Genomic DNA, 27444 nt, shown 5'->3' with positions numbered 1-27444 from the left:
CCAATCACAAGCCCCCACCGGTTTGAATGACCCAATTCAAACTTTCATCCCTTTGGATGAAAGTGCTTGCATGGGAACCCAGAGATGTATAAAAGTTTGGCCTGTGGGCCCCAACGCCAGTCTTGTACTGTGACCTTTTACTATGTGATTCCTATTAAAGAGCTTGTTATCACTTACTCCGAGACTCTGCCATGCATAGAACCCACTATATTATATAGTCATAGTGTACTAAGGCTACCAGCAAGGAAAACTCTTGTGTCTATAATTCTGTTTGCCTAATGAAGCCAAGTCCATAATAAAGCCTACAAAACAAAAATTCCTGCTAATTTTTTTTCAGATTTCTTTTGTGAACAGTTCATATGTTATGCAGTTTCTCATATAGACTTTTACATCTGCAGGGATAGCTGTACTGACTTAACTTACAGGGTTGATATTTGGATTACAGGAAGGTAACTTATGTGAAATATATCTTGAATAGTCTGCATAAATGCTACCCCAACATTATAGTTACATAGGCATATCTTAACAGATATGTGTAGTACATACCCATTGTCCCAATGGGCTAATTATCATAACATTATTTTTGATCTCAGAGATCTTTCCACCTGGTCTTCAGATACACCCTCATTGGGAACATATTTTGTCAGTTTCCATCCTGTTGTTTAATCTGTCATGAAACTGACATGCACCTATCATTCTAAAATAATATTGGTAGTCAGGGCTTTTTTTTTTAGAAAAGGCCCAGCAGGAACTTATTTGCATATTTGGCCACACCCCCATGGAGCCAAGTCAGCCGGAACTGTAGTGATCATTTAAAAAGCAATAACAATTCAAAAACTTGGCATATTTATTGGGATTGGCATAGCAGCATCTCCAGCAACATTTTTTACGAATAAAATTTTTGCCAACAATATTAGGCTGGTATGATGACTGCAATACAAGGGAAATTGCTGGAGACAATTTAATAAAAACCTTTCCGTTTTTTAAAAAAGAGTGTCTTCCACCCATCAAGTCAGTGTTTAGTTCGACTGATGCACAAATCTCTCCTCGAGTTTATTTTTTTCTGGAAACTGTATGCCTTGCATGCAAATGCAAGTTAAATTGCCCCGGTATAAACAGGCCACCATTGTCACAAATAGTGCAATGGACTGAAATCAGCTCCTAAAACCTCGTGGACGGGGGGGGGGGCTCTTCTTAAACCCCACTTTAGCCCTTGTAATCAAAGTCTGTTGAAAGGGTAACTAACCAGTGTAAAAATATTTAACTAGTTAGTAACTTAACTAAGAACGTCATTTTTAACTCCACTCTTCCTCCAAGAAGCGGAGGGCAGCGTACGTCTTTCCCCTCTCCTCTATTTTATCCTCACAACCATCCTGTGAGGCAGGTCAGGCCATTGGTGACTGGGGGTTGAAGGTTATACATGGAGGGGTATGAACCCAGATTTGGCTAAAACCAGACTGTCCGTTAATATGCAACACTTAAAAGGAGGGAGGGAGGCTTTTCTATTTACCTTGTCCATTCACTCAGCCAAGATGTGAGGAGGGGAGAACTTTTCCGCCTCTCTCAGTCACCTCTTTTGCTACTAACCACTCCGAATCGCACGGTCAAATCGCTCCCTCTTTTTGCTATGTTTGGTGTGCGTTGCCAGGAGACGGCGCTGTGCATGACGGGAACACACTCTCTGCGTGTGGGAGGAGCTAGAAGGGAAAGGGAGGGGAATAGCTGGGGAAGAAGGGAACGCGGCCTCCTCCTAAATGGCTCCGCCCCTTGCTTCAGTCCCGCCGCGTGCCCTGCGTTCCAGTCTTCCAGCGGGACTCTATTAAGAACGCTCCTCACGCAGGTAACGTCGCACCACCCGAGCCAGTGTCCGCCTCCCCTCCCCCACCTCAAGGGGAGCGGGCCAATGGGCGAGGGAGGGAGGGAGCTCCGCCCATTCCCGGTGCTCTGCCGGCTGAGGCGGATAAGCGGAAGTGCTGGGAAGAGGGCCGAAGGGATGAAAGTATAGTTGCAAAAATGCAATTGTTCTAGCTGCCCTTCTCGCTGCACTGCCTGCTGGAAACAGCAGGTCATGTGGCGCTTCTGCCTGCAAGATAGCTGTTAAAGGTGTAGGAGCTCTACCAGGGAGAAAAGATGGGAAACCGAGCAGAAGGGTCTAACTCCTGGAGAAAGGGCTATATTTCTAAAACTGCAGGCAGAATGGTGTCAGATTTTTTCAGCGTCACGCAGACACATCCCTTTGGTAGGTTCAGGTGGGTAGTCGTGTTGTGAAGCAACAACACAGTTTGAGTCCAGTGGCACCTTTAAGGCCAACGGAGTTTAATTCTGGGCATAAGCTTTTGTGTGCATGCACAGTTCTTCAGATACAGTGAAACAGATTTCCTCGAGACTTACCTATATATAAGGCTTGAGGAAATCTGTTTCAGTGTTATCTGAAGAAGTGTGCATGCCCACCAAAACTTATACCCAGAATTAAACTCCGTTGGCCTTAAAGGTGCCACTGGACTAATACTTTGTTCTATCCCTGTCAACAGCTGCGTGATGGGCTGAAATGTTTTTCCCATCAAGGCATCACCTCTGCAAAGGAAAGCCAGTGGTTAAAATGTTGGAGCAGGTGACCCAAGTTCTGTTTCCTGTACCCATGAAACTTTCTAGGTGAACCACCCACACACTGTGCATCACAGGGCTGTTGCAAAAATAAAACAGATGAAAGAAGAATTAAGGGACAGTTCATGTGACCCCAGATGATGACTTTGTCACCATTGCCACAAAGGCAGTGTGGTGTAGTGGTTAAAGCATGTCATACTAGGATCTGGGAGAGCCATTCTGCCTTAGTAGCTTCTTGGTAACCTTGGGCCAGTCACACAGCCTAACCGACCTCATGGGGTGGTTGTGAAAAAATAATGCAGGAGAGGGGGAACCATGTACGCTGCCCCAAGTTCCTTGGAGGACGTGCAAGATAAAATTAAGTAAATAAATAAAAAAACGCACCCATGAGTACATCTATACTATTTATGGCAGGGCTGGACTACCAGCATGGTGTAGTGGTTTATGTTGTTGGGGTAGTGTCTGGGATAAGACCCAGGTTCATATCCCCACTCCACTTGCTGGGTGAGCTTGGGCTAGTTATGCTCAGCATGATTTTACCTCACAGGGTTGTTGTTGGGAAATTAAAATGGGGACGCAGAGAATGATTGTGGCGGGGGGGAGCCTCGGCCAGCGGAGGGAGGAGGGGCTTGGTGTTGGAAGAGAGTTTTTCAGATACCATGGACCATCACAAAGTCCAATAAGTGGATTATAAATTAACTCAAGCCCAAATTTCTCCCAAAAATTAAAATGACTAAACTGTGGCCATTGTATAGCATTGGAAAAAGTGCCAAAAAGGGCAACTAGAATGATTAAAGGGTTAAAACACTTTCCCTTTGAAGAAAGGTTAAAATGCTTGGGGCTCTTTAGCTTGGAGAAATGCTGACTGCGGGCTGACATGATAGAGGTTTTCAAGATAATGCATGGGATAGAGAAGGAAGAGAAAGAAGTACTTTTTTCCCTTTCTCACAATACAAGAACTCAAGGACATTCAATGAAATTGCTGAGCAGTTGGGTTAGAACAGGTAAAAGGAAGTACTTCTTCACCCAAAGGGTGATTAACATGTGGAATTCACTGCCACAGGAGGTGGTGGTGGCTACAAGCATAGGCAGCTTCAAGAGGGGAATGGACAAGCATATGGAGCAAAGGTTCATCAGTGGCTATTAGCCGCAGCTTATTGTTGGAACTCTCTGGCTGGGGCAGTGATGCTCTGTATTCTTGTGCTTGTGGGAGGGGTGGACACAGTAGAAGGGCTTCTGGCGCCACTTGTGGACCCCTTGATGACACTTAGTTTTTTTGGCCACTGTGTGACACAGAGTGTTGGACTGGATGGGCCATTGGCCTGATCCAACATGGCTTCTCTTATGTTCTTATGATATTATAAGCTGCATTGGGTCCCCATTGGAGAGAAAAGCAGGGGATAAATATCTAAAGATATAGATGCTGAACTTGAGTACCAACCCCCCCCCAAACATAAGGTGATGTTCTACCTGCAAAGAGGAGGTGAAGAAAAAGGCACAGATTGTATTTGGCCGGACAGCTCAATACTTGAGGGGCCCTTAGTCCCTTATGTGGAAAATGGGCCTTGGATGCCAAGCAAAGTGGTCTGATATGCTGCTGTTTGGCATGTTGTGTGGGGCTTGTCTTCCCCTGCTCTGACCTTGTTCTGTTCTGGTCGGTAGTCAGATTAGATTTAGGTTTTACCACTCTTAATTATACACACAGCTGAACATCGATGACACGTATTTTAAGAAACATGTTTATGAGCTCCTAACTTAGGAGCAATTCACACTATCATTTATCATATTGTGACTTTACCATTTCAGTTTCATGTTAGGAACCATTGCTGGTGGAAATCACTGATGTTACCACCACAGGGTGGTGGCAAGGACACATGGAACTGAAATGGTAAAATTAAATGACCTTATAAGCATGTAATATAGTTAGTATTTGGTGTCTTTTTTGACTGTTAATACGTACACGTTCTGACCTGGATGGCCCAGTCTTGGAAGCTAAACAGAGTCAGCCCTGCTTAGTACCTGGCTGGGAAACCACCAAGAAAATCCATTATGTGGAGGCAGGCAATGGTAACCCACCTGTTTACTTTTTGCCTTGAAAAACCCCTTGGAGTTACCATATGTCAGCTGCAGCTTGATGACGCATATGTTCCTGCCCCTTTAAAAATAAAGGAAGGGAAGAAACAACTTTTACTGTGGGTTTTGTTTTTATATTCCAGTAAGTATGGCACCTTATACCCCCACAAAAATAGTAGCAGAATAAATAGTTTTCTGTACTTTAGTTGTCACATTAACAATTCACCTGCTACATTTTGTCCCAATATTGTAAGCATAAAAAAGTTTATGTTATTAAAATATTTAAAACCTTAAAGAATAATACTTTATTTTGTTTTTACAACAAAAGGAATAGTATATTTGGTTTTATTGACCTCAAAAACATGATTTGACACCAATATGAGTATCCTAAAAGAATATGAAAAAAGACCCACCATCTTACAAAATGGCAGCTATAAGAAAACTGACTTGTCTCTACAACTAATGTAATAGTGTATTTGGCTTTATTGACCTCAAAAACGTATATTTTAACACCAAGCTGAGCATCCTATGTGAATTTTAAATATCACTATAACCAGGGTTTTTTTGGTAGCAGGAACTCCTTTGTATATTAGGCTACACCTCCCTGTTGTAACAAATCTTAAGAGCTTACAATAGGCCCTGTAAGAAGAGCCCTGTAAGCTCTTGGAGGATTGGCTACATCGGGGGATGTAGCCTAATATCCAAAGGAGTTCCTGCTGCAAAAGAAGCCCTGGCAATAACTATATCTGCCCTCTTGGAAAATGGCAGCTACATGAAAAACGTTCGAGAATTGGAACATCTACCCAAGGAAATTTTAAAGCAGTAGTGCCCTGAAACACATACAGACAATAAAATTCTCTCTGTGTGTGTGTGTATATATATTGGGGGGCGGGGGGAGTATGGTGGGTCCAGGACTACCTGTTCATGCATCTGCCTTCTTTTCATTGGTAAAAGTTGATTTTACTGTATCACTGAACGAGTATTAATGTAAGTGCCGTCCCGCATTTTGCTGCTGAAATAGTAAGCAGCCTTAAGGTATGACTAAAAAATAAACAGTTTGAATTAATAGGGGAATTGAGCAAATGGCAGGGGACCAGCTAGGAAGAAAGGAAAGGCCTAGAATCCCTATTTCTGGCTGAACAGCTCAGAAGACAACTTTTTATCTTTTTAATTTTTTTTTACTTTAGAAAAGAACTTTATCTAATGTTCCAAAATTACAATGAATGTAACATTAAAATTAAAACACATAATGGTTCCTGGAAGAAAGGCAGAGTTCACAAAGATAGTATGCAGTGAGGTATGTATATAAACATACCAAAACGTTTGCAGAGCAATCTGGAAAAGCTTTCAAGAAGAAGGAAAAAGGGAGGGGGAGAGAAGAGGGAAGGGAAAGGAAGGGAAGGTCAGTGCAGTTCCATCAAGGAGAGATATTCCTCTTGTGATACTGCTTGATAACATGATGTACAGCCAGTGCTCCATCAGAGGAAAGGTTCCCATTTATGGCATAGGTAGGTGTGGATCCGAGTGCCTATGTTACTAAGTCTATATTCAGTGAGTTTATCAAGAAAGGAAATACTCCTGCAACTTGAGTGCCCATTTGTGAATGGAGGAAGGAGAGGACAACTGCCACTGAACAGCAATGGCGTATTTAGCTGCAGTGAACATAATGAAAATCAAATCCCATTGGGGTTTGGAAATAATATAGTCATCCCAGAAATTCAGAAGGAGGATTAGTGGAAAATATGGAACCTCTAAGTCAGTCAATTGTGTAACTTTCAATAGAACAAGTTTTTAGAACTTCTCAATAACTGGGCAGGACCACCAATTATGAAAGTAGGATCCTAATTACCCATAGCCCTTCCAACAAGAAGAAGATACAAAGGGCAACAAGTGAGATAGACTGGCCGGGAGGAAGTACCACCTAGACAAGGGGTGTCAAACATGTGGCCCAGGAGCCAAATCAGGCCCCCAGAGGGCTCCAATCAGGCCCCCAAGCAACTGGCTGACATCTGCTTCCTTCTCTCTCTCTCTTGTTTCCTTTTGCATCTCAGCTTGCTTTGCAACACTTGCTCAGTTAAACAGGAGCTATGGAGCAAAACCTTAATTTTCTCCATTGGCTGAGGCTCCTCCACCTCCTTGTCCCCTAGGAAGGGAGGGAAAGAGCCACAGCTTCCATAGCCCAGTTCCCTGGATCCCATGGGAGAAATAGAAAGAAAGCACCTTTAAGACCAACATGTGATAATGTTTTAAGCATGTTTTATTTTAAGGGTTTTTTTTAAAAAAAATCTTTAGTCATGTTTGTCTGTGTCCTTTAAAAAGTTTATATCTCTGCTACCTAAAATTAGATAGGTACACCCATGGCCCGGCCCGATAAGGTCTCATTTATGTCAGATCCGGCCCTCATAACAAATGAGTTTGACACCCTGACCTAGAGAGTACTTTATACTCTTGTAAGTTAATGTTTAAAGATTTAAAACAGAGGGGTGGCGATTGCCAAATATCCTGCCACTAACCTCCCGTTAAAGATTAAGATCCATTTGCCGTGCTTTGAAATAAGAGGGAAGGGGAGAAGACGAAGAGTAGAGAAGTGTGGTGTAGACATTAGAAATCGTACATTTAATAGGCGTTCAAATTGTTCAAATGCAGTGAGTTTGATACGAAGAGGGGGATGAAAAGTGTGCCTGGACAGAAAGTCTTGAAGATACTCAAACCAAGGTAGGGGAGTTAAAGACAACTTTTTAAAATGACAGGACAGGTTATAAATCCATTCTTCTCCTCCTCCAAGTCTTCAAGGAAGCAGTTCAGGTGTTGCCATGAGGAAGTACTTCTTCACCCAAAGTGTGATTAACACGTGGAATTCACTGTCGCAGGTGGTGGTGGCAGCTACAAGCATAGACAGCTTTAAGAGGGGATTGGATAAACATATGGAGCAGAGGTCCATCAGTGGCTATTAGCCACAGGGTATTGATGGAACTCTGTGTCTGGGACAAGTGATGTTCTGTATTCTTGGTGCTTGGGGGAAGGGGTAACAGTGGGAGGACTATGTTAAATCTTTCCCCTTGCTAACATAAATGGTACAATACTAAATAGTAACATAACTAGTACAATTGTAATTTACTACATCAGGGACATGTTTGCATGGGGCAAAATATGAAGCCTGACCCTGACAATTCAAGCAAGTTTCGGCGTAGTCCAGAATTTTAACTGTTGTTACTTGTGCTGTTTGTGCTTTCCTTTTGAAAGTATTTCCCCCTCTCCCTATGTTTTAACAGGAGCATTTCACACCGTGGCTATGGGCATCCAAGGAATGATGAGCTATGTAGTGGAACACAAGCAATTCTTTGTTGAACTGCGGTTGAGAAACACAAAAATAATAATTGATGGAAATAACCTATACCATCGACTTTACTTCGAATCAAATCTGGACATTCGGCATGGTGGGGACTATGATTCTTTTACAGATATCACACAGAAGTTTTTTGAAACACTGAGTCTGTGTGACATAAGACCGTATGTTGTGCTAGACGGAGGAAGTGATGCATCTGATAAGAAGTTTGCAACCTTAAAGGAAAGAGCTCAGGAGAAAATCCAGTCGGCCTTTTCCCTCTCTCATGGTGGTGGTGGAAGTGTAATACCTTTACTCATCAGAGAAGTATTTAAACAGATCTTAACCAAATTACAAGTGCCTTTTGTCCAGTCCTTTTCAGAAGCAGACAGGGACATTGCATCATTAGCCAATCACTGGAATTGCCCTGTGTTAACGTTTGATAGTGACTTTTGTATTTTTGACCTAAAAGCGGGCTATTGCCCTCTGAATTATTTTCAGTGGAGAAACATTTGCACACGTGAAGAGTCACGAGACTGCTACATCCTGGCAAAGTGCTTCTCCTTAGAGAGATTTTGTAAGTATTTTGGCAATATGAACAAAACTCTCCTGCCGCTTTTTGCAGTGATGAGTGGCAACGATTATATTAACCTACCTGCTATGGAAGTGTTCTTCAGCAAGGTACGCCTTCCTGTCGGAGGCTATGGGAATAAATTTAAAAAGCACATTCGTATTCAGGGGCTTCTGAATTGGCTGTCTCGTTTTGCTGATCCTGCTGAGGCTATAGAAAATGTACTGAAATATCTTAAAAAGCACGAGAAAGAGGAGACGAGACAGTTTCTCTGTGCTTCTATGGAGGAATATGAACCATCTGATGTCAACCTGCAAGACTTTTTTCAGAACGGATGTTATGAATCAGAGGCAGCCAAGAAACAAGAATTACCTCTGTGGATTCTTAATGCTTTGGCTAAGGGCCTTCTTGCACCATTCATTAGTGATGTCTTGGTATTAAGAAGAACAATTCTCCAAGCTCAGGTAGAGAATATACAAAGGCCTAGCAGTCACACTGCAGCTCTGTCCATTCGACAGGTTATTTATGGGCTGCTACTGAATACTTCAGAGAGATCCTTCCACGCCTCTGCGAGGAGGCATCCCATTTCACCCACTCCCACCCTTTGTGAATTTGACAGATTCCAAAAAGCACTCAGGAAATCATTTGTTCAAGCAGCACCACTGTCAGGAATGTTTTCTCTGACTACATTAAATGAGGTATGACGACATACGATGAAAGTTTATTAGCAAGCTTATGTGGAATTCTAAGGAGCGTTAAAGAAATATAGATTCCTGATCGCACTTCATTAAAAAAAATTTAGCCTCCATAGCTGCAAAGATATGCATGAAAGTGCTCAGGCTGCTGAATAAGTTTTCTAGTCGTCAGAGGGCAATGCTTCTGTTACCCTAAATTCTTGCCTTACCCATGATTGCCGGCATGAATTATGTAAAATAGGTAGTACAAATTTGGTTTGCCTCTTATGCCATTGTTCAGAATTGGGACTGGAAGGCCCTCCTCTCCACTTGCTCTGAGGCCCCAGTGAATGACTGTAGAGGGAGATACACACCTGAGATGTGCATATGAGTTAAATGGACATGTTTAGGCACTGCAGACCTGCCCTATCCCATAGGCTCTAAACAGCTAGTACAATCTGGAAGATTTTACCCACCAAAATGGAACATTTCTGCTTAAGCTGTTGCTCTTTAATAGCAGTTTTGGTTGCCTCTGAGGATCTCATTCAGATAGACAGCTGGTATCTAAGGCTAGATTGATCTCCTCCCAATAACTGAATGTTACAAGCAGAAGTTTGTTGGGGAGGTATTAAAATACATATACATAGAATTTTTTAATAAATAGGTCTTTTGGCGTAATGATCAGGGTTTATTAAAAATGGGTTCTCTTGTCATAAAAACGCAGCATGAAACCGAGCCAAATGTTTCTGGGGGAAATGTCCTTTTTGCAAATAGAATGACTCTAGGCCAGGGATGGCCAAACTGTGGCTCGGGAGCCACATGTGACTCTTTCACACATATTATGTGGCTCTCAAAGCCCCCACTGCCCCATTGGCCGGCTTGAAGAATGCATTTAAATTTAAAATTGCTTTCTTTCCACCTCTACCTCCCTCCCCCATCTATTTGCCTGCATGCCTGCCCTCCTTTTGTCCTTGTGACTCTCAAATATCTGATGTTCATGTTTGGTGGCTCTCAAACGTTTATGTGGTTCTTACATTAATCAAGTTTGGCCACTCCTGCTCTAGGCAGACTTATTAGAAAGGGCTGGGTGTTATCTGATTGCAGGTTCAGCCTAAGTAAAATTTTGTGCTAGCATCAAGTCTCCTTATAAAAGTTTGCCACTTTTGTTTGCAGGTTCCCTTAGCAGACCGTCTGCAACTTTTGTTGGACACCTTGGGAGTAACAGCCAGTGTCCTTGAGACAGTTCCTGGTCTGTTGCAGCTCCCTGTGGCAGTGACTTGTTTTTGGGTACGGTATTCAGAACCCAAAGTGAAGTTACAGCACATGAAGGCTTTACTACTTGGAATGGTATTTGGTGAATTACACAAAATAGTAGAGAACCCAGGTAAGTCCTTCAAGGCAATTTTGAACCCTATTAAAACTACTCCTTTTGGACTTGGAAGTTCCTTCCCTTCCATGTTTGGGTTTATATTACCAATCAACTTTTCATGTCAACTGGTGACTGATCTACCTTAAAGCTGCTGAAGTGGTATGACAAGCATCTGCAAAGAAGTTTCATGAAGAAGTATATGATGTTCCCATTTTCTATGCCTCATTGGCAACATTCAGAAGATTATGCTTAGTACTTTTTGGGATCACACTCCATCTTTGTTTTAAAAGTAATGGATTTTATAGCAGAAAGGCAAGTACAGCATGGGTTCTTTCAGACACCTGGACCATGAAAGCAGATAAATTGCTACCAGCTACATCTCAATAAAATGCACGAAAGACAAGGGTTCTGTTGAGCCCCACTGTGCACTTAAGCCATCCCCAAGGGATACCAAACTTCTTTTCCAGGCATCCCTGCATTGCATATTTAAGAACATACAATTCAGATCAGAATTTAAAGCAGAAACTTAGTTGGTAGAAGCTACTGTTTGAAAGATGTGTCCCACAGATTTCACTCCCACATGAATTCTTGCTTAACATCTTAGACCATTCAGAAATGTTTCCTTTTTTCTCACTGTTATGTAGAGCCCGGGGCTCTTCATGTGGAGGTCAATAAAATAGTGTATAACCAGTTCCTGAAATGGAAGGGCGAGAAATCACAAAAAGAAGTGCTGGAACTGGACGCTGCACACATTTTCTGCCAGTGGCAGTGCTGCCTCAAAATGGCATTGTATCTCAACCAGCTACTCTCTACTCCTCTCCCTGAGCCAGATCTAACACGGTAAGAATGCCGCAGATGACAAATCCATGTATACTCTGTGGGACAGATTTCTGAGTAAGTATGCACAGGATTAGGAAGGATATGTACATATAATCCCATACCTTTCAATGCTATTTAAACATGCCTTACTTTCCTAGTTTATCTAGCATATGTATTAGCTGTTACTGAGATCCTCCTCTTTTTTTTTGTCTACACTGCATGTTCTGCACCTTCTAGATTGTTTTCAAAGGGGGGGACTTAACATCAGGCCTTGGATTCAGCTGGAGGTCACAGGAGCACAGCTCCTGAACCTTTCTGACAGGTCCACCTCCTTCTTCCCACCTTGTCCATTGAATAGTAGGTGCAGCGGCATAACAATCCCTGGATGAGCTCCACCACCTTTTTTCCTACAAAATGACCCCTGCTTAACACTATATCAAATACAGTACTACTAGCATATTTCCTGAAACAGTTAAGATCATAGTCAACTGTTGCAGTACAAGGCTGCTGCAATTATTAAGTACGTATAGCTGATTGTGTCAGAACTATTCGAACATCTCAGAGTGTTTGAATCTTTTTCTTGGTACAAGAACTCCATGGCCTATTGAGATTAAGGAAATCTGGCATCAGTTGGAGCTTCAATAAAATTTTCAGTTTAAAGTTACATATACCATGCCATTTGTATAGCACTTTTAAAGCATTCACAGTATCTCATTCTTACAGCATTCTGGAAAAATAAGTTGGTACTTGTTTTGCATTGCAAAGCCTAAGAGATACAGGCTAGCCTAAAGCTACCTAGTGAAGTTCATGGCGAAAGCTGGGTCTGCCTGGTTCGCTTTTGTAACTGCTATACAGTCTCTACCTACTTGCAATCCTAAAAACACAAATCAAACCCTACTGTGAACAGAGGGAAAGCTGTGTGTTCATTGCTGGAATTATATAATATCATCCAAGTAGAATAATGGCTAGATTCTCCAAATTGTAGTGGTGGACACCAAGGTTCCATGTCCCACTCAACCATGAAGATCACTGTTTGTCTTTGGGCAACCACTTTGTGACCCTAGCCTGAAATTTTTCTTTTAAAAGTTTATAACAATTCAACACCCAATAGAATGAGGGAACTGCTGTATTTAATATTCCTTGTCTGGTACAATTTTTTTTATTGGTTCCGCTTCGGTTGAGGCCGTGGGTGTCAAATTACATTGGCCTGCCCTGCCCTAATCTGCCTTGCGCTGTGCCCTTCATTACATTGCCCTACTGGTGGATGCTTCATCCATCTTCTGGCCCTTGAACGTACTTACAGCTTATACCACAGAGCTTTTTTCATTTTAGCTCACCATAATTATTGGGTTTACAGATTTTGAATTGCATGTGTTATGTATAAATTGCATATTTGTTGTGACCTGCCATGAGTCTACTTGCGGGGAAGGGTGGGATAGAAATCCTCAAAATAAACAATAGTGAGAGGTTTCCAGTTCATTGAACAGAAAGAAGCAGGGCAACAGATAAACCTGAGGCTTTCCAAAGTGGCTGGGGCCATTTTGGACCCATTCCCAGAAAATAAAGTCATTTATATAGAAGATCAGCATGTCTTACTAGGAAAGTATGTCCCCTACAGAACTTAAATACCATTTAAGTACCTGACGCTTATGACAGTACATCTTCACCTAACATAAATCCAGATGGGCAACTACGTTGGTCAGAAACAGAACAAAATTTGAGTCCATTGGCACCTTTAAAACGAACAATTTTATTCAACGTTTGACTTAATTTTTTTACAGGAAATCTGGGCACAGGCCGAGATCATCCTTGAGGGCTATAGGACTTTTTTCCTTTTAGCTCACAAATAATAATAATACCTTTTATTTATATCCCACCCTCCCCGAGGCAGGCTCAGGGCGGCTCACAACATATAAATACAATGTACAATAAAACCATAATTCACAATAATTACAATTATATAAAACCATCATTAAATCAACTTGTATTAAAATTAACGTTATGGCGCTATTACTCAGATCTTCTATAAAATTCAGTGGCTAACACATATCCAGTGAATCTTTCTTGGCTCGGTATTAAGTGAAGGCTATTTTAAAGAGGTAGGTCTTGCCGGCCCTGCGGAATTCGTCTAGACACCGCAGGGCCTGCACCTCCTCCGGGAGTTGGTTCCACAATAGTGGCGCTGCAATGTTATGGATAACATAAGGCAGGTCTAACTGAATAAAATTTTGTTGGTCTTAAAGGTGCATTGGACTCAAACTTTGTTTTACCTGTCACAGAAATAGTTAGATTGCTCAATTTCTCCATATGTGCCTGTCTTCATGATCAAGTTTTGTATCTGCTTAGTTCCTGTTCTTCTCATCATATCGTCTCCTTTCCAAAAGTTACTGTCCTGGGAACTAGAACTGTAAAGTCTGGTCTTGCTCCTTTCTAAGAGTTTTTCTCAGTAACTATCTAGGTTTTTAGAATAGGATTCTTTTTCTACTCTGATATTCTTTCACACACTTATATAGTTTAGTGAACCATAGGGACAAATGATCTTGGTTAAGCAGTTGCAGCAAATTGCAAGGCATTTTGTCCCAAACACACCACCTTCATTTGAGTAAACTAAATTTGTTAATAAGGCAGTAAGAAGAAAGCCATAAGCAGTGGTGGTTGATATGGAAAGCTAATTTTCTGTCCTCCTTTGGCAGGCTTTACAATGGGACTCTTGTGCACAGACTGTACCATGAGCTGAAATCAGCATCCAAATCCATGCCAGAGAATTTCCTCAGTGTTTCTCCAAAGATGAACCAGCTTTATTGCAATATGGTATGTGTAGTGAGATGCGTCATACCTACAGAGTTCTTCCAGAAAAAGAAGGCCAAGTCCCGTAAGAAAAAGAACAAACAAGCTGTTAAGCAAGCGCTGAATAAGAGAGAAGCTGCTACAGTGGAAGTTCTGCCTTCATGCAGTATTAACAACAGATTCAGAACATTCATGATGGAAGACTAAAGGTACATTTCATTAGAAATAAGTTGCAGTTAATGTATTATTGGCATTGCTACTTCTTCACGTCTCATTGGAAAGCAGGACTTCAGAACCGTAAGTGGGAATTCAGTGCTCTTTCTCATTTGTTTTGCCTGCTTTGAGGTTTGGTTTTAGCTAATAATTTTTTAAAAAGCCACTTTTGAGAAAGAAGCAAGGAGTAGTCTCACTGATTAAGATCATAACATTGCCTACATGGTCTATACTCAGTGGCCCAGGACACTAGCATAAACTCAGAGCAAGTGTACAAATATTAAGCAGAGGTACACAAAATTTATGCATCCTTCAAAAGAATTCATTTACACAGAATTTTGAGATTCTCAGCTTTTTCATTCTGAAGAAAACTGTAGCTCTCTGTGTAGGCAAAACTGAAAAAGAGCATTTGCATTGTTTGCTATGATAGGTGCAAATGGGTTTCATTTTTCAGGGAGTGCCCTTCTATTAGTTTAACAAGGAGTCACACTTTCTTTATCTGTCCTTACATAATAATTCTCTCGTTTTCTACAACAGCCAACCTTCCCCACCCCCCATCCCTAACAAACATCCCAGGACAAAATATGGAAGACAAGGGTATATACATAAAATGTATTATAGAAGAAATGAAATAGAGTTTGGGACGTTTTTCACTTAGGTGCAAAATGTCATTTGCCGCTTCACCCAGAATGTGAATTCACAATATTCACTTTTTTATTCTTTGAGTACTATCAATATAGAAACCATTAAAGTTATCTCTTGCAACGATTTACAGGATAACTACCAATGTTTCCTTGTGTTTGAGCCTAATATCTAAATCTGCATCAGCAACCACTAGAACAGAGATTGAATTTGAGGGAGAACACTTACATTTTGTGATGCCAGACAAAATATTAAAAATGCCCTAGTGTGCATTAAAACTCACTGCTGCCAGATAGCACAGCGTACGTTAGAAATGGAAACCAGCTAAAACATGTGGCTCCTCTGGCAGTGAGAGATTTCAAAAAACAAGTGCTGTATTTCTCCAATACTGCCAACTGAAACAGTAACAAAAAAGTCAATCTCTAATGCTTGACAGCTTAGGAGTTGTAGGCATGAGTAGAAAAGCTACCATGTATACACACAGGTGGAAGGGTTCCTGATTTTTAGAAAAGACTTTCTGGCCATACTGCAGTTATTGAATGTGTTCTGAATATTCCTGTGGCCTTTAGGAACAACTTTTCAGGAGAAAATTGGCTGCAGTAGGAAGAGTGAGAAGTCTTGTCATCTGACACACAGAGCCCTGGCAACTATGTGCCCTTCTTTAGATCCTGATTACTGTTCAAAAGCAAAATAACTTGGATAGATGAAGACTGGATCCTCCATACTAACACATACCAACAGATGGAAGATCTGTGATGTTACTGAGATCTTCAAACGCACTCTAGCTCCTTTAAATAACCATTCCGTCAGATGACACATGGCGTACAAGGTAATAATAAGATCCAAGAAAGCCATAATAGAAACCATTTTGCAGGAAAATAAAAGGAAAACAGTTTGCATTAAAAGAGACAGATCTGCCAAGGAAATACAGAACTCCTTGTCTTTTCAGATTGTTATTGAAAAGGGGACTAAGTATATCATGGGCCTGACACATCAGAAGTTCATTCATTCATGGGGTGTGATTAACATACCTGGGGTAGAGACTGCTGAATAGAAAACATGTGACAAGGAAATGCACAGAATGAAATACAGCCTGCTCTGTCCAAGTGAAAAGTCACCTTACAAGTTAAAAAAAAATCATTTTCTGATTTGTGAACCAGATTCATTCAAAATATCAAGTTACACCTCTCCACTTATTTTAAGAAAAGCAGACATTTACTTCAAAAATTGCAATATAGGCTTTTCAATCACAAAAAGAAAGAAAAGACAGTGATCTGACAGTGGCCACATCTGTGCAAAGAACTTAGGATACAAAAAAAAATAGCACAAGGAACACACTGCAGGATAACCTAAAATAAATACAGGAGCTGAAATATGGCACTCTTGTAACTCTTCCTAGACCAGATGGAATGCCTTGAAAATTTACCAGTAAAGTCCCACCACCATCATAAAAGGAAAGTTTCTTTTTTAAATAAAAGCTAATGTCTAATACATGTTTCTATACACGTATACCTCTTTAAGAGCAAAAGGTGGGTCTTTAAGGTAGTCTCTCACATACTTACAAAGTTCCATTCTATTTAAAAAGTAAAGTTTTGTGTTTGAGGAAAAAAAGTGTTACCAAAGTTGCATAATTTTGTTTTGTTACTCCCTCAGCTGGAAGTCAACAGTCTTTAAAATTAACAGTGTTCATTTTCAGTCAGTGAAAGAGGAGGACTTGTCAAAAGCCCTTTATCTTCTTGTGTTGCTTCCTCCAACATAGACAGCAGTTTCTAGTCTTGCCAACAAAGAATGCAATGTGCATCATACATCAAGAAAAGATGATACAGACGAAGAACTGATGTGTTTCTGGGTCTTCTCTCTGCTTCTTTCAACCTTCTTTATGATCTCTGCTACGATGCATACTGAGGAGGTGAGCCCCAGAAGAAACAGCAAGTCTGGAAAAAAAATGAGTAATACAATAAACTTTTCAACTGGCTAGGGACACCAATTCAGTAGGGATGGGCACAGTTGACAAGCCAAAATTCAGCATAAATGTGGCCGGGTTTGGTGCCCCTGAACCAATATTCAGAGAAAGCACCTTCCCCAAGCATTTACTAGGCTTTTGTCCAGTTTAGCTGTTTGGGCCATCTAAATCTAACAGAAGAAGATGAAGAAGATATTGGATTTCTATCCCGCCCTCCACTCCGAAGAGTCTCAGAGTGGCTCACAATCTCCTTTACCTTCCTCCCCCACAACAGACACCCTGTGAGGTGGGTGGGGCTGGAGAGGGCTCTCACAGCAGCTGCCCTTTCAAGGACAACCTCTGCCAGGGCTATGGCTGACCCAAGGCCATGCTAGCAGGTGCAAGTGGAGGAGTGGGGAATCAAACCCGGTTCTCCCAGATAAGAGTCCACACACTTAACCATTACACCAAACAGCTGAGAGGTGTGGGTCCACAGCTCACCTGTTAGGTTGAAATGGCTGGCAGTGATTTCACCAGTTGGTTTTGTTTCTCCTCCTCTTCAGGGAAGCAAAACGGACTGATGAAATGACTGCCAGCCATTTCAGGCTAATAGTGGACAGGTATACCCACCCAGCTGTTAGGTTGAAGCCTAACAGTGGGGCAGGTCCACCTGTCAGTTAGGTTTAAATGGCTGTGAGCCATTAAACTCATCGGTTTTGCTTCCTCCCCCTCCCTGCTTTGGTTCAGGGTTCAGTTCAGGATTCACTCCAAAACAATCCAGAATTCTTAGGTTTGTGCCCATCCCTACAATTCAGCTGTTTAAAGCAGGCAACAATCAAATCAAGCAATTCAACTGTCCATTAATGTTTTAATAGTTCTGTTTATTTGCCAAATATGGAAGTGTTTCATTCTTTATCAACTGTTCAAAATTAAATGGACAACTGTACTTATGTTTTGTATGAATGATAGGAAATGTTCTATAGCTTTCTATTGCCCAGCATCGCAACTGCTTTCAAAAGAAATCATCCTTTAAAAATTATGCTTTCCTCTACAATGAGCTGAGTAACACATCCTCAGGAGTTGGAAAAGGCAAACCAGAGTTCTTGAGTTCCGAAAAGAGACTTCAACTAAATGAATTAAACTAGTTTTTTCAGCAAGGATAGGTTTGCATTCAAATGTCATGACAACATCAAATTTAATCTCAGTGCACATCCATTCTGATGACTCTAGTGTTTGGATGTCAGTGTGAGCTGGAGCTTGATTAAAAACCAGGTTGTAATTTGTTTTATATTCATTGTCTTGTTTTATCTTGAGCTGAAGAACACTGGTCATTGAAGCTAGTAAATAAAAGGAAAGGATCAAAAACTAGGAAATGTCCAGGCAGGCTCTGTTCAATAGAGGTAAGTGAAGGGTGTTAAGGATTCAAGCTGAGTAAGAACCTGTGTTCATTATTCATCCAAGTTTAGTTGTGGCTTGTTGACCCAATGCGCCTAAGTTTAAGATTGCAATCCAGTGCTAAGCATTCTGACTACTGAAGCAAGCTGCACTGAATTCAATGGAACACTTCTGAACAGTCATTTTTAGGATAACCACAACTAAGTGGCTTATACTTGTATAGAGTTGCAAGAGGAAGGAATGACTCAGGTTCAATCAGGAAGCAAACATTAAGGGAAGGGGATGGGATGAATCTGAAGAAATTTTGTAAAGAACTAACACAAAGCAGGTTAAAAAAACAGTACTCAGGTGTTTGGACTAAGTAATTCTGTTTATTTGTAAAATGCTTTTATGTTTGCTATCAAAACAAAATGAGAACTTCCTTTCTACCCATGTCTAAAGCTGAACAAAGATTATCCTTACCTAGTATACTTAGACTCTCTGTCTGAAAGACCTTTTGAAGAGGAGGGAAGTAGATTACCAGTAGCTGTCCCATTATAGAGCCAAGGACTGCATAACAGAACATTTTGTTGCTGCAGAGTCCAATCTCAAACACAGATTTAGTCTGCAAATAAAGAACACTGAAATTATACCTTTTACATTTGCCTAATATATTAACAACAGTATTTTTAGAATTATCTGGTTATGTCAGAGCTCAAATAAAATATTAAGTATTCCTTAATATTATCATAATAAGCTTTTTGGTAGATAATTAATGATGCTGAATTACTGGAATAGTTTACTAAAGTTTCATAATTTGCAAAGATGCTGTCTCAATATTTCAAAACGTTCGTATCACACCTTTTAACACAGCAGTCACGTACCTGAGATCTTGAACTCAAAGCATTGAACATATCAAAAAATACAAAACAAGTGAAGGTCATTGTTGTATCTCGAGGTGTTATGACATTGTCTCGCAGCTGACAAAATAAAAGAAGCTTTTAATATACGAAGTTATCTACAGTTTGACAATAAAGCATTTCAAAATAAGTTTTTATCCAGAATCTGAAACCACAATATTGTAAAGCCAACAGTCCCATAAAACAAGACTTAGAAAAATCCCAATTTGATGCTCCCATATGGGAATCCTGCTCTGCACAGAACTGATATCTACAATTCTGAAATTATTTCTTGCTTAACTTAGAGCATATCTACATTTAAAAAATACAAGTAGACCTACAGCTATCCACTGCTTAGTATATCTTTAGACTCTAGACAACCTGCTAGGTTGGCCTATGAATACCACTTCAGCAATACACACACAGATTCACTCAGATACTTAGTTCCCTCACAGACTTCAGGACTGTAGCCGTGGAGTCTGAAGGCATATCTAAATGACAAATCAATTCTGGTGTCTTACTTGTTCAAATATTACAGAAATTCTTAGAAATTCTTAGTCCTATCACAGAATTATTGTTTTCTGGATGCTTTGGAAGAAATACAGGTAGGCCTCATTAGCAAGGACCACCCTATACATACTGTAAATGATATAGCTGATTGTCATATCACTTATAGGCAGTGGTAATTTTGTAGAAAAATAGGTGGTGGAGCTCATCCAGGGATTGTTATGCAGCTGCACATACTATTCAATGGACAAGGAGGTGGAGCTCTCAGAAGGAGGAGGTGGAACTCTCAGAAAGGTTCAGGAGCTGCACTCCTGTGAGTTCCCACTGAATCTGAGGCCTGCTTATAGGAAACAATTTGTTGAACAGTTAAGCCTGACTAAGGTGCTTCAACTGGGAGAGGCCCAGTTGAAAAAATGGGCTATCTACCACTACTTCCAAATTACCATACTAGTTTTCAATGCACTGTATTGCATTTTATGTGGGAGAACCAATACTAAGATTATGACTTGAAACTGGGATAAACAATTTCTAATCATGGCTCAGTCTGGGAGTTGATGTTTCTCACAGTGTCAAACCAGAATTCTAGTATTACAAATAAATGAGATATAAAAAGATGCCAAAGAGGTCTAAATCTCCATACTCTTGTGAACCTTAGGAATTACTATCTCAGACCAAATGACCTGAGGAGTTAAGTCTAAATGGTTCTTTGAGGAAAGATGGGATAAGCATTACTAAGCAGTACAACAAAAGTAACAAATGACAACTGAAGATGGGAAGAGCCTCCATCCCTTCAAAATATGTCCGCTGTCTCAGCTAATCCAAATGGCCATATCATACAATGAGATATAAATAATTCAGAATGCATAATTTGTTTTCTGGTTTAGAGTTGGAAAGAGTGATGGAAGAATGTTTGGACAGTCTTCTCGGACATGGGAGGAATAGAAGTGTTGCAGAATACACCGCCTGCTTTTGAGCCATACAGATCTTCATAACAGTTGCTATTAATATCTAATAGAAGTCTGATTACAAGTAATCCTGTAAACCTAGGTTTCAGCATGAGAGTGATTCCTACACCATCTGCCAGTACAACCATAATACTGATAACTCGTGGGTGGGTGGGTGAGAATACATTGAAGTCTCTCACAAAACATGTATTGTACTTTGGTTTATACCTTTTTTAAAAAAAACCCTCAGCAAGATAAAAGTGCAATGGTCATTGAGGTAAAACCATTATCAATTCAAAGCAGGTATTCAAAGACCCGTGAGATGGCCCGAAGAGCTTGAACACATGCTGAGGTTTTTTTCTTTGAATAGGCATCATGTCATTTATAATATTGATTGCTGAAATGCTTGGGTTTCAGAAGCTACTACCATACAATCTCAGGTCTGAATCCCTCCCCTGGGCACACAGCATTAGTTACATGATTCGTTGCACGTTAGCACTTTGACAGATACTGCTACTGGTATAAAAGCACTAGTGTCAGCAAAACACTTTTAAAAAGCACTTTTAAAGAAAGCAGATACAATTGTGCCTTACCTCCCTCCAGAAGACAAATAACGTTCCACATACAATAATTATAGATGAAACTAATATTTTAACAATCAGATTTTTGGTCAAAATGCTGTCCTTCACATTTCGTGGAGGTTTCCGAATAACATCTTTATCAACAGGCTCAACTCCAAGGCTAGAAATAAAGACCAAACAGCTTCCTGAAAGGTTGAATTCGCTGATGCATCTAATGCTGGAAATTATTCAGAAATAACTCTATGAATGGGTTCCTACTTGTTCACAGAGCCCAAAAGCATTACGTTTTTGCTTGAACGGAAATAAATTATCCTGTACCATTTACATAAAGCTTCCAGTGAGAATTACCCTCCTATTAGAGAGCCAGTTCGGTGTAGTGGTTAAGTGTGCAGACTCTTATCTGGGAGAACCGGGTTTGATTCCCCACTCCTCCACTTGCAGCTGCTGGAATGGCCTTGGGTTAGCCATAGTTATCGCAGAGGTTGTCCTTGAAAGGGCAGCTGCTAGGAGAGCCCTCTCAGCCCCACCCACCTCACAGGGTGTCTGTTGTGAGGGGAGAAGATAAAGGAGATTGTAAGCTGCTCTAAGTCTCTGATTCAGAGAGAACGGCGGGGTATAAATCTGCAGTCTTCTTCTATTAGGATTCATCAAAATGTAAAGGCTTCTTTTTGTGTTTGTCTTCCAAGATATTTCTGCTCAAGCAAAAATGAAGGCAAGCTCCTGCAGACTACTTGTAATAACAAGCACAAACTTTTTCAAGGCAGCACTATTCGCTAGGTATCATTAACACCACACTGAAATTTGTTGGTTAACCCTCTATTTATAACAAAAATGAAACAAATAACCTGAAGTTTTCAAAGAGAAGACAGTACCTTAAATGTTAAGCTTAGTACTGGGATCTTTTGTCTGTAGGGGGGAGTGGGTCAGCTAAGTTTGCACTGCACAGTTCTACATGGAGTCCCTAGGGATAGGTCATATGAACATATGAAGCTACTTTATACTGAATCAGACTACTCACCTTTATTAAATGATGTGCTAGCTCCACCTAGTTCTGAGGATTCCATACTGGCCCCCTCTCAGAAGCCCACTATCGACCAGGCACCCTCATGCTCAAGTGGCAGGGGAGACCACTTAGTAGCAGTTGTCTTTGTGGAATCCAACATTCTTGCAATCCAGCAAGCAGCTGGGGTGGGGCTGAAGTTCATTGACTGGCAAACAGGTCAACTGATGTCTGGATCTGTTTGCCCCATGCTGTGCCAAGGCTTCTTACAGCTGTAACTAGTAAAGTTGCAGCCAATTTTATTCCAAAGCTGAGTTGTAAGTGGGTGTTACTAAACTACTGGTGTAGGAGGAATCTCATTTTCATTGCTCTCTCCCTTCCCCTGGGTGCTGGGGCCACAAAGCAAAATGTAAACAATGGGCACATCAGAAGAACTACGGGTGCAATCAATGTTGGATACATGAGACCTGAGCTCACACACACACACCAGCCATTTTTGCCAGCTTTATTCCTTTCCATTGTTTTTGTTTCAGGCATTCCCATCTTTTAAAGAGGGTACACCTGGGTACTCCTATTCAAATAAAGCTGCAACCAGTTTCTTTTCATTCTGTCCTGTCAAGACATTTAGAAAGAACCAATTAAAGATACACTAAATATAAGAGTGGGGGAGATTCAGTGTGTCAAAGCAGATTTGTCTGAGCTTTTAATGCCATGTAGCTATTTTCTGACGACTGACTTGCAGCAAAACCATGACCCCAGCACTGAGCTGCAAGCTAACTAGATACGCGAAGATCCCATTCAGAAGAACTGGTTTCACACACAGGGCACACAAGGGTGACAACTAATCACCTTGAAGAAAATGAATGGCTGCAACAATAACCACTAAGCAAATTTTACAGATCTTCATGTGTGTACAAAGAGGAACACTAGAATTTGAATCACACTCACATTAAATGCGAAGAAAACAAAGAGAAGTGTATCCAACTGCTTGAAGTATCAGATCACACAATTAGCTCTTTCTTTTTAAAATGTGTATATATTCCTAATCAGCATGTACTTTCTTAGCATCAGCACAATTTCCTTGCATCAAACCTTTAAAATGTTTTTACCTTTGAGCTGGTGGCCCATCCATGATAATGTTGATCCATAAGATCTGCATGGCATTGAGAGGATTAGGAAAGTTCATTAATGTAGCCAATGAGATTAATGTCAATGCAGCTATACTCCTGTTGAGAAAAGTTGTTTTATATAGCTGTAAGTATGGCAAAATTCACAGATTTTGTTTGCTGCTGAAAAACATTTCAAGCAATGGTAATATACCATGCATTTCATTGCAAAGTAATGTATTTGGCAGTACACAAAAACAATCCAACTGCTTTAAATATACATAATGCAAGTTACTGGAGTGGTAATCACTCTACAGTCAGAGCTAACTATTTAGTACACAATAGTAATTCAAATGGAACACTCATTTTATCTTGCTAGAATAAATCCTACCTTCTGAATACATCTCACATTTAGAAGAACAGCAAGAGCCTAAGATGCTTTTCTCTATTATCTGTAAGGTATAAATTTTCTAAGTAGCATAACAGAAAGGTGCTCTTCTACCAACATATAAGACACACATTATTAAATAATTTGTGGCTAGTACATTATTGAAACATGAGCCACTGCTTGTAGAAAAGAATCTCAACATGAATAAAAATATGCACTCTAGGCTAGAATTGTGTCAAATGCCTTTTTGTATTAAAGAACTTCCTGTTCATCTCAAATGCTATCATAAAGCCTCTTTACTGTACTATCAAGTGAAGTGTCATGGACTCTTGGATTAAAAGTTGCAGAACAAAAAAATTCTAGATCTCTTCCCACTAGCTTGTCAACAACAAAAGGACAACCTAGCACTGATTTTATTCAATAAATAAAAATATCAACAAGCTGTTCAAAGGATAGGTGTCCACTTTGCAGAAACTTTCCTTAGTTTTATCTTGGGCCCAATGTGCTTCAGCTTTGAATTGGCAGTGTCAAATATTCTTATAATTAATTCAGCATTATAACAAACAATTATTCAACGCCTTTTCATTAACAGCTCCATAATAAGATACAATATAACACTTAATCATGATCAAGTTCAATTTTTGATATCGGTCACGCAAACTTCTATAAAATTTGGTAACAGGAAACTTCTGACATGTTACAAAACTTACGTGCTAAGTTGAAATCTAACAAAATTTTTAATGTTATTGTAAATTCCTTTACCCTCTTCAATGGCAGACCTAAAATACAAAAAACAAGATCAAAGGGCTAGGAGACAAACGAAGGATTACATAATGCATTAACTTATACTTGGAAGATGTTTTGAAAATGTAACATGACAATCTAAGGTTCAGGTGTTTTAAGTGAATCTGTAAACTTTCATGGAATGTACCTGTTTCTCCTTGGCTGTTTCCAAGTCAATATTACTCCAGTTTTTTCAGTGTTAATTATATAGAAGTTTTAATTCCAGCTCTACCAACACTGGAATTCAAAAATGCAAGGGTATAACACATTGCAGATAGCTTCTTCCTTATTTTCTTATTCCATTTTGCTCAAGAAGCTAAGCTTTCCAGCATCAGGTAAATATATTTGGACATAATTCATTAAAGACTGCTCAAAGTCATTCATGACTTGAGTTTCAAAGTGAAACTAAGGGAATTTGAAATAATATTTTAAGCTTTTAACTTGACTATACCTACTTTCCTACCATCTGCTCCACCGCTCTTTTAAAGCAGCAAGCCACTCTAAATAAATGATTCAAGAATGTCCATTAATAGCACTACCTAATGGTTTAAAAGTTGTATTTTGTGTTTTAACAATTTATTAATAACATATGGTTACAATGTTTAATTATATCATTTCTATCTCTAACCCATATGATGTTTTCTATCCCCCCTCAGGTTTAAAAGTTGTATTTTAAACAATATACATACTCTGGAACAATATAAAATACCAGTCTTTTTGGTATGGAAACCTACAAGTCCAAATTTAAATAGTATGGTGACCCACTTTTAAAAAAATCAGCAACAGAGCATGCAAAAATCAATTAAACTACAAAATCTTGGAACCTACTTACAAAGGCTTTGTGACCGCAGGCTGGGAAATGCTGCTCTAGAATATGGTTACTTCCATCCTCATCTTGCATTTCTTATCCACAGACAGATGGTATATTTGCATTCATTGCCATGATTACATACTCCAAACAAAAACCACCACACAAGACAATATTTCTGCATGGCAGTCTTAAGAAAGCACACTTACATTATTGTCTGAAAATCATCGTCCACTAGGATCATATCAGCCGCTTCTTTACAGACATCAGTGCCGGTCTGCCCCATTGCCACTCCAATATCTGCAGCTTTCAGTGCTACAGCATCATTCACTCCGTCTCCCGTCATAGCAACTACCGCACCATTATTTTGTAAAGACTGAAAAAAGGTACAATTATTGCCATCCAGTACTCACAAGGTTTTATTATTTAAACTGCTACCCTGCCTGCCAATTTAAAATTTCCAAATCCATACATGAGCAAAACTACTAACATAAGAGTTGGGTTTTGTACCCCACTATTCTCTAACTTAAGAAGTCTCAAAGCAGTTTACACTCTCCTTCACTTCCCCTCCCACAACTGGCACCTTGTACGGTGAGTGGGGCTGAGAAAGTTGAGAGAACTGTGACTGGCCCAAGGTCACCCAAGCAGGCTTCAGGTAGAGGATTTGGGAAATCAAACCCAGTTCTCCAGATTATAATCTGCCACTCTTAACCACTACATTAACTATACTAAATAGTAGAAATAGCTAGATACAGCAAGCACTCAGGAAGAGCCTCTAAGAATGATCTTAAAGCATAGGCAACTTCATGTGGGAGTAGGCAGTCTTTTACTACTCTTTGTCAAAACAGATTTATAAGATATTTTATGTACATTTAAATAATGCTAAAAACTTTCTACAAAGAAGGTGCACTTTTGTGCATGAACTAAAGCTATCAATATGGGCTTTACCAGACAAATAAGGCATTTAATCAAAAATAGCTTTGATGGCATTTCTTCTGCTGCAGTTACTGAAAGTTTTTCCCTTTTTCTTTGCTATCTGATGTTACAGTGATATTTAATAAAGTGCATAAGTATTTCAAAGCAGCCTAAACTTTAACACTGTGCTGCTGGTTGTGTTGTGCTACAAAGAGGCATACTGTTTTTTAGTTGGCCCATAAAAATTTAATTGCATTTTGTCACACAGAATCAGTGGCAGATAGTTCTTCAGGAGTCCTAACTGATTTCATCTGCAGTTGTACGTTAGATGCTGTATAATGGTAGTAATTCAGTGATACAAGGGTATCTTTGAACACTCACATACCTTAACAATCTTCAACTTGTGCCTGGGACTTGCTCTGTAAAACACTGCTATCTAAAAATGCAAATAAAAACAGGGTTTTAACTATTTCAAGATCTTTCTCCCTAATAATAAGGAACAAACCTAGCCTCTTCCATAGAAGAGTAAGTGACATGATAGAGTATTCATCAGTAAAGGAATGTTGAGAAGGGGGGGGGGGGGAATTCCTCTCCTGATACTTTGCTTCTAACCTTTCTCCAACCTCTTATTGGAAGAAGAATGTGCAATGGAGTTACAACAGACTCAAGCTAACCCTTTCCACAGGGCAATCCAGGCATAAGATGAACAGAAGGGGGTTACCATTGCCTTTTCCTGTGCAACAACCCCATTCTTCCTTGGCATTCTCCCATCCAAGCATTGACCATGGCTGACCCTGCTTAGCTCTCAAACCCTGAAGAGCTCAGGCCAAACTTGGCTAATTGGGGTGCCCTTATTATTATTAGGCTTGCCTATTTCTCTCAGTAATTATTAGTCTCATCAGAGCTAGGTCTAGCAAGCATATAGCTGCAGGGGTCCCCAAATCAAAAGCTATCTCATCACCTGTCATCAGTTTACAAGGAGGTCCAAGAATAGTCTGCATAGGATAGGCGGGATATAAATATAACATAAATAAATAAACAAGAAGGTCAGAAGCAGCATGATATAGTTCTTGGTTTAAAAGGCCCATCTCTAGCAAGTTTGCCTGAGACTTTCTTCTCT

At 40.1% G+C, this 27444-nt stretch overlaps 3 protein-coding genes across 6 annotated transcripts in view; 1 reads left to right on the top strand and 2 right to left on the bottom strand.

Moving 5' to 3' along the window:
* The window catches only part of NEK11 (NIMA related kinase 11), a 146642-nt gene extending 144797 nt beyond the window's left edge, over window positions 1–1845 (bottom strand). The window contains exon 1 of the mRNA XM_060248876.1: window positions 1511–1845. The gene's annotated coding sequence lies outside the window, so the exon portion shown is untranslated. The remainder of the gene's footprint in view (window positions 1–1510) is intronic.
* On the top strand, window positions 1731–16950 carry ASTE1 (asteroid homolog 1). 2 transcript variants are annotated; one of them, XM_060248874.1, is made up of 6 exons: window positions 1731–1840; window positions 7950–9271; window positions 10421–10631; window positions 11261–11456; window positions 14129–14431; window positions 16774–16950. In XM_060248874.1, exons 2-5 carry the CDS (start codon window positions 7970–7972, stop codon window positions 14427–14429), a joined length of 2010 nt encoding a protein of 669 aa, XP_060104857.1. In that variant the 5' UTR covers window positions 1731–1840; window positions 7950–7969; the 3' UTR covers window positions 14430–14431; window positions 16774–16950. The 2 variants fall into 2 exon arrangements, with proteins under 2 accessions (XP_060104857.1, XP_060104858.1); XM_060248875.1 differs by having other exon boundaries at window positions 1760–1845; window positions 7953–9271.
* ATP2C1 (ATPase secretory pathway Ca2+ transporting 1) overlaps window positions 14201–27444 on the bottom strand; it is a 79535-nt gene continuing 66291 nt past the window's right edge. For 2 of the 3 annotated variants that reach the window (XM_060248873.1, XM_060248871.1), the window contains exons 20-27: window positions 26710–26760; window positions 25619–25785; window positions 24529–24597; window positions 23434–23550; window positions 21337–21484; window positions 19278–19373; window positions 18877–19018; window positions 16218–17011 (exon numbers count right to left, since the gene is read on the bottom strand). In XM_060248873.1, the coding sequence (XP_060104856.1) occupies window positions 16878–17011; window positions 18877–19018; window positions 19278–19373; window positions 21337–21484; window positions 23434–23550; window positions 24529–24597; window positions 25619–25785; window positions 26710–26760 (924 nt within the window). In that variant the 3' untranslated portion in view covers window positions 16218–16877. Of the gene's footprint in view, window positions 14432–16217; window positions 17012–18876; window positions 19019–19277; window positions 19374–21336; window positions 21485–23433; window positions 23551–24528; window positions 24598–25618; window positions 25786–26709; window positions 26761–27444 lie in introns of those variants that run through there. The other variant, XM_060248872.1, reaches the window with a different exon arrangement.

The sequence above is a fragment of the Heteronotia binoei genome, chromosome 10 (assembly GCF_032191835.1).
Source record: "Heteronotia binoei isolate CCM8104 ecotype False Entrance Well chromosome 10, APGP_CSIRO_Hbin_v1, whole genome shotgun sequence".
NCBI classification, from domain to species: Eukaryota; Metazoa; Chordata; class Lepidosauria; order Squamata; family Gekkonidae; genus Heteronotia; species Heteronotia binoei.
The sequence above is the reverse complement of the archived record's forward strand: the minus strand, read 5'-3'. Positions and strand labels throughout refer to the sequence as shown.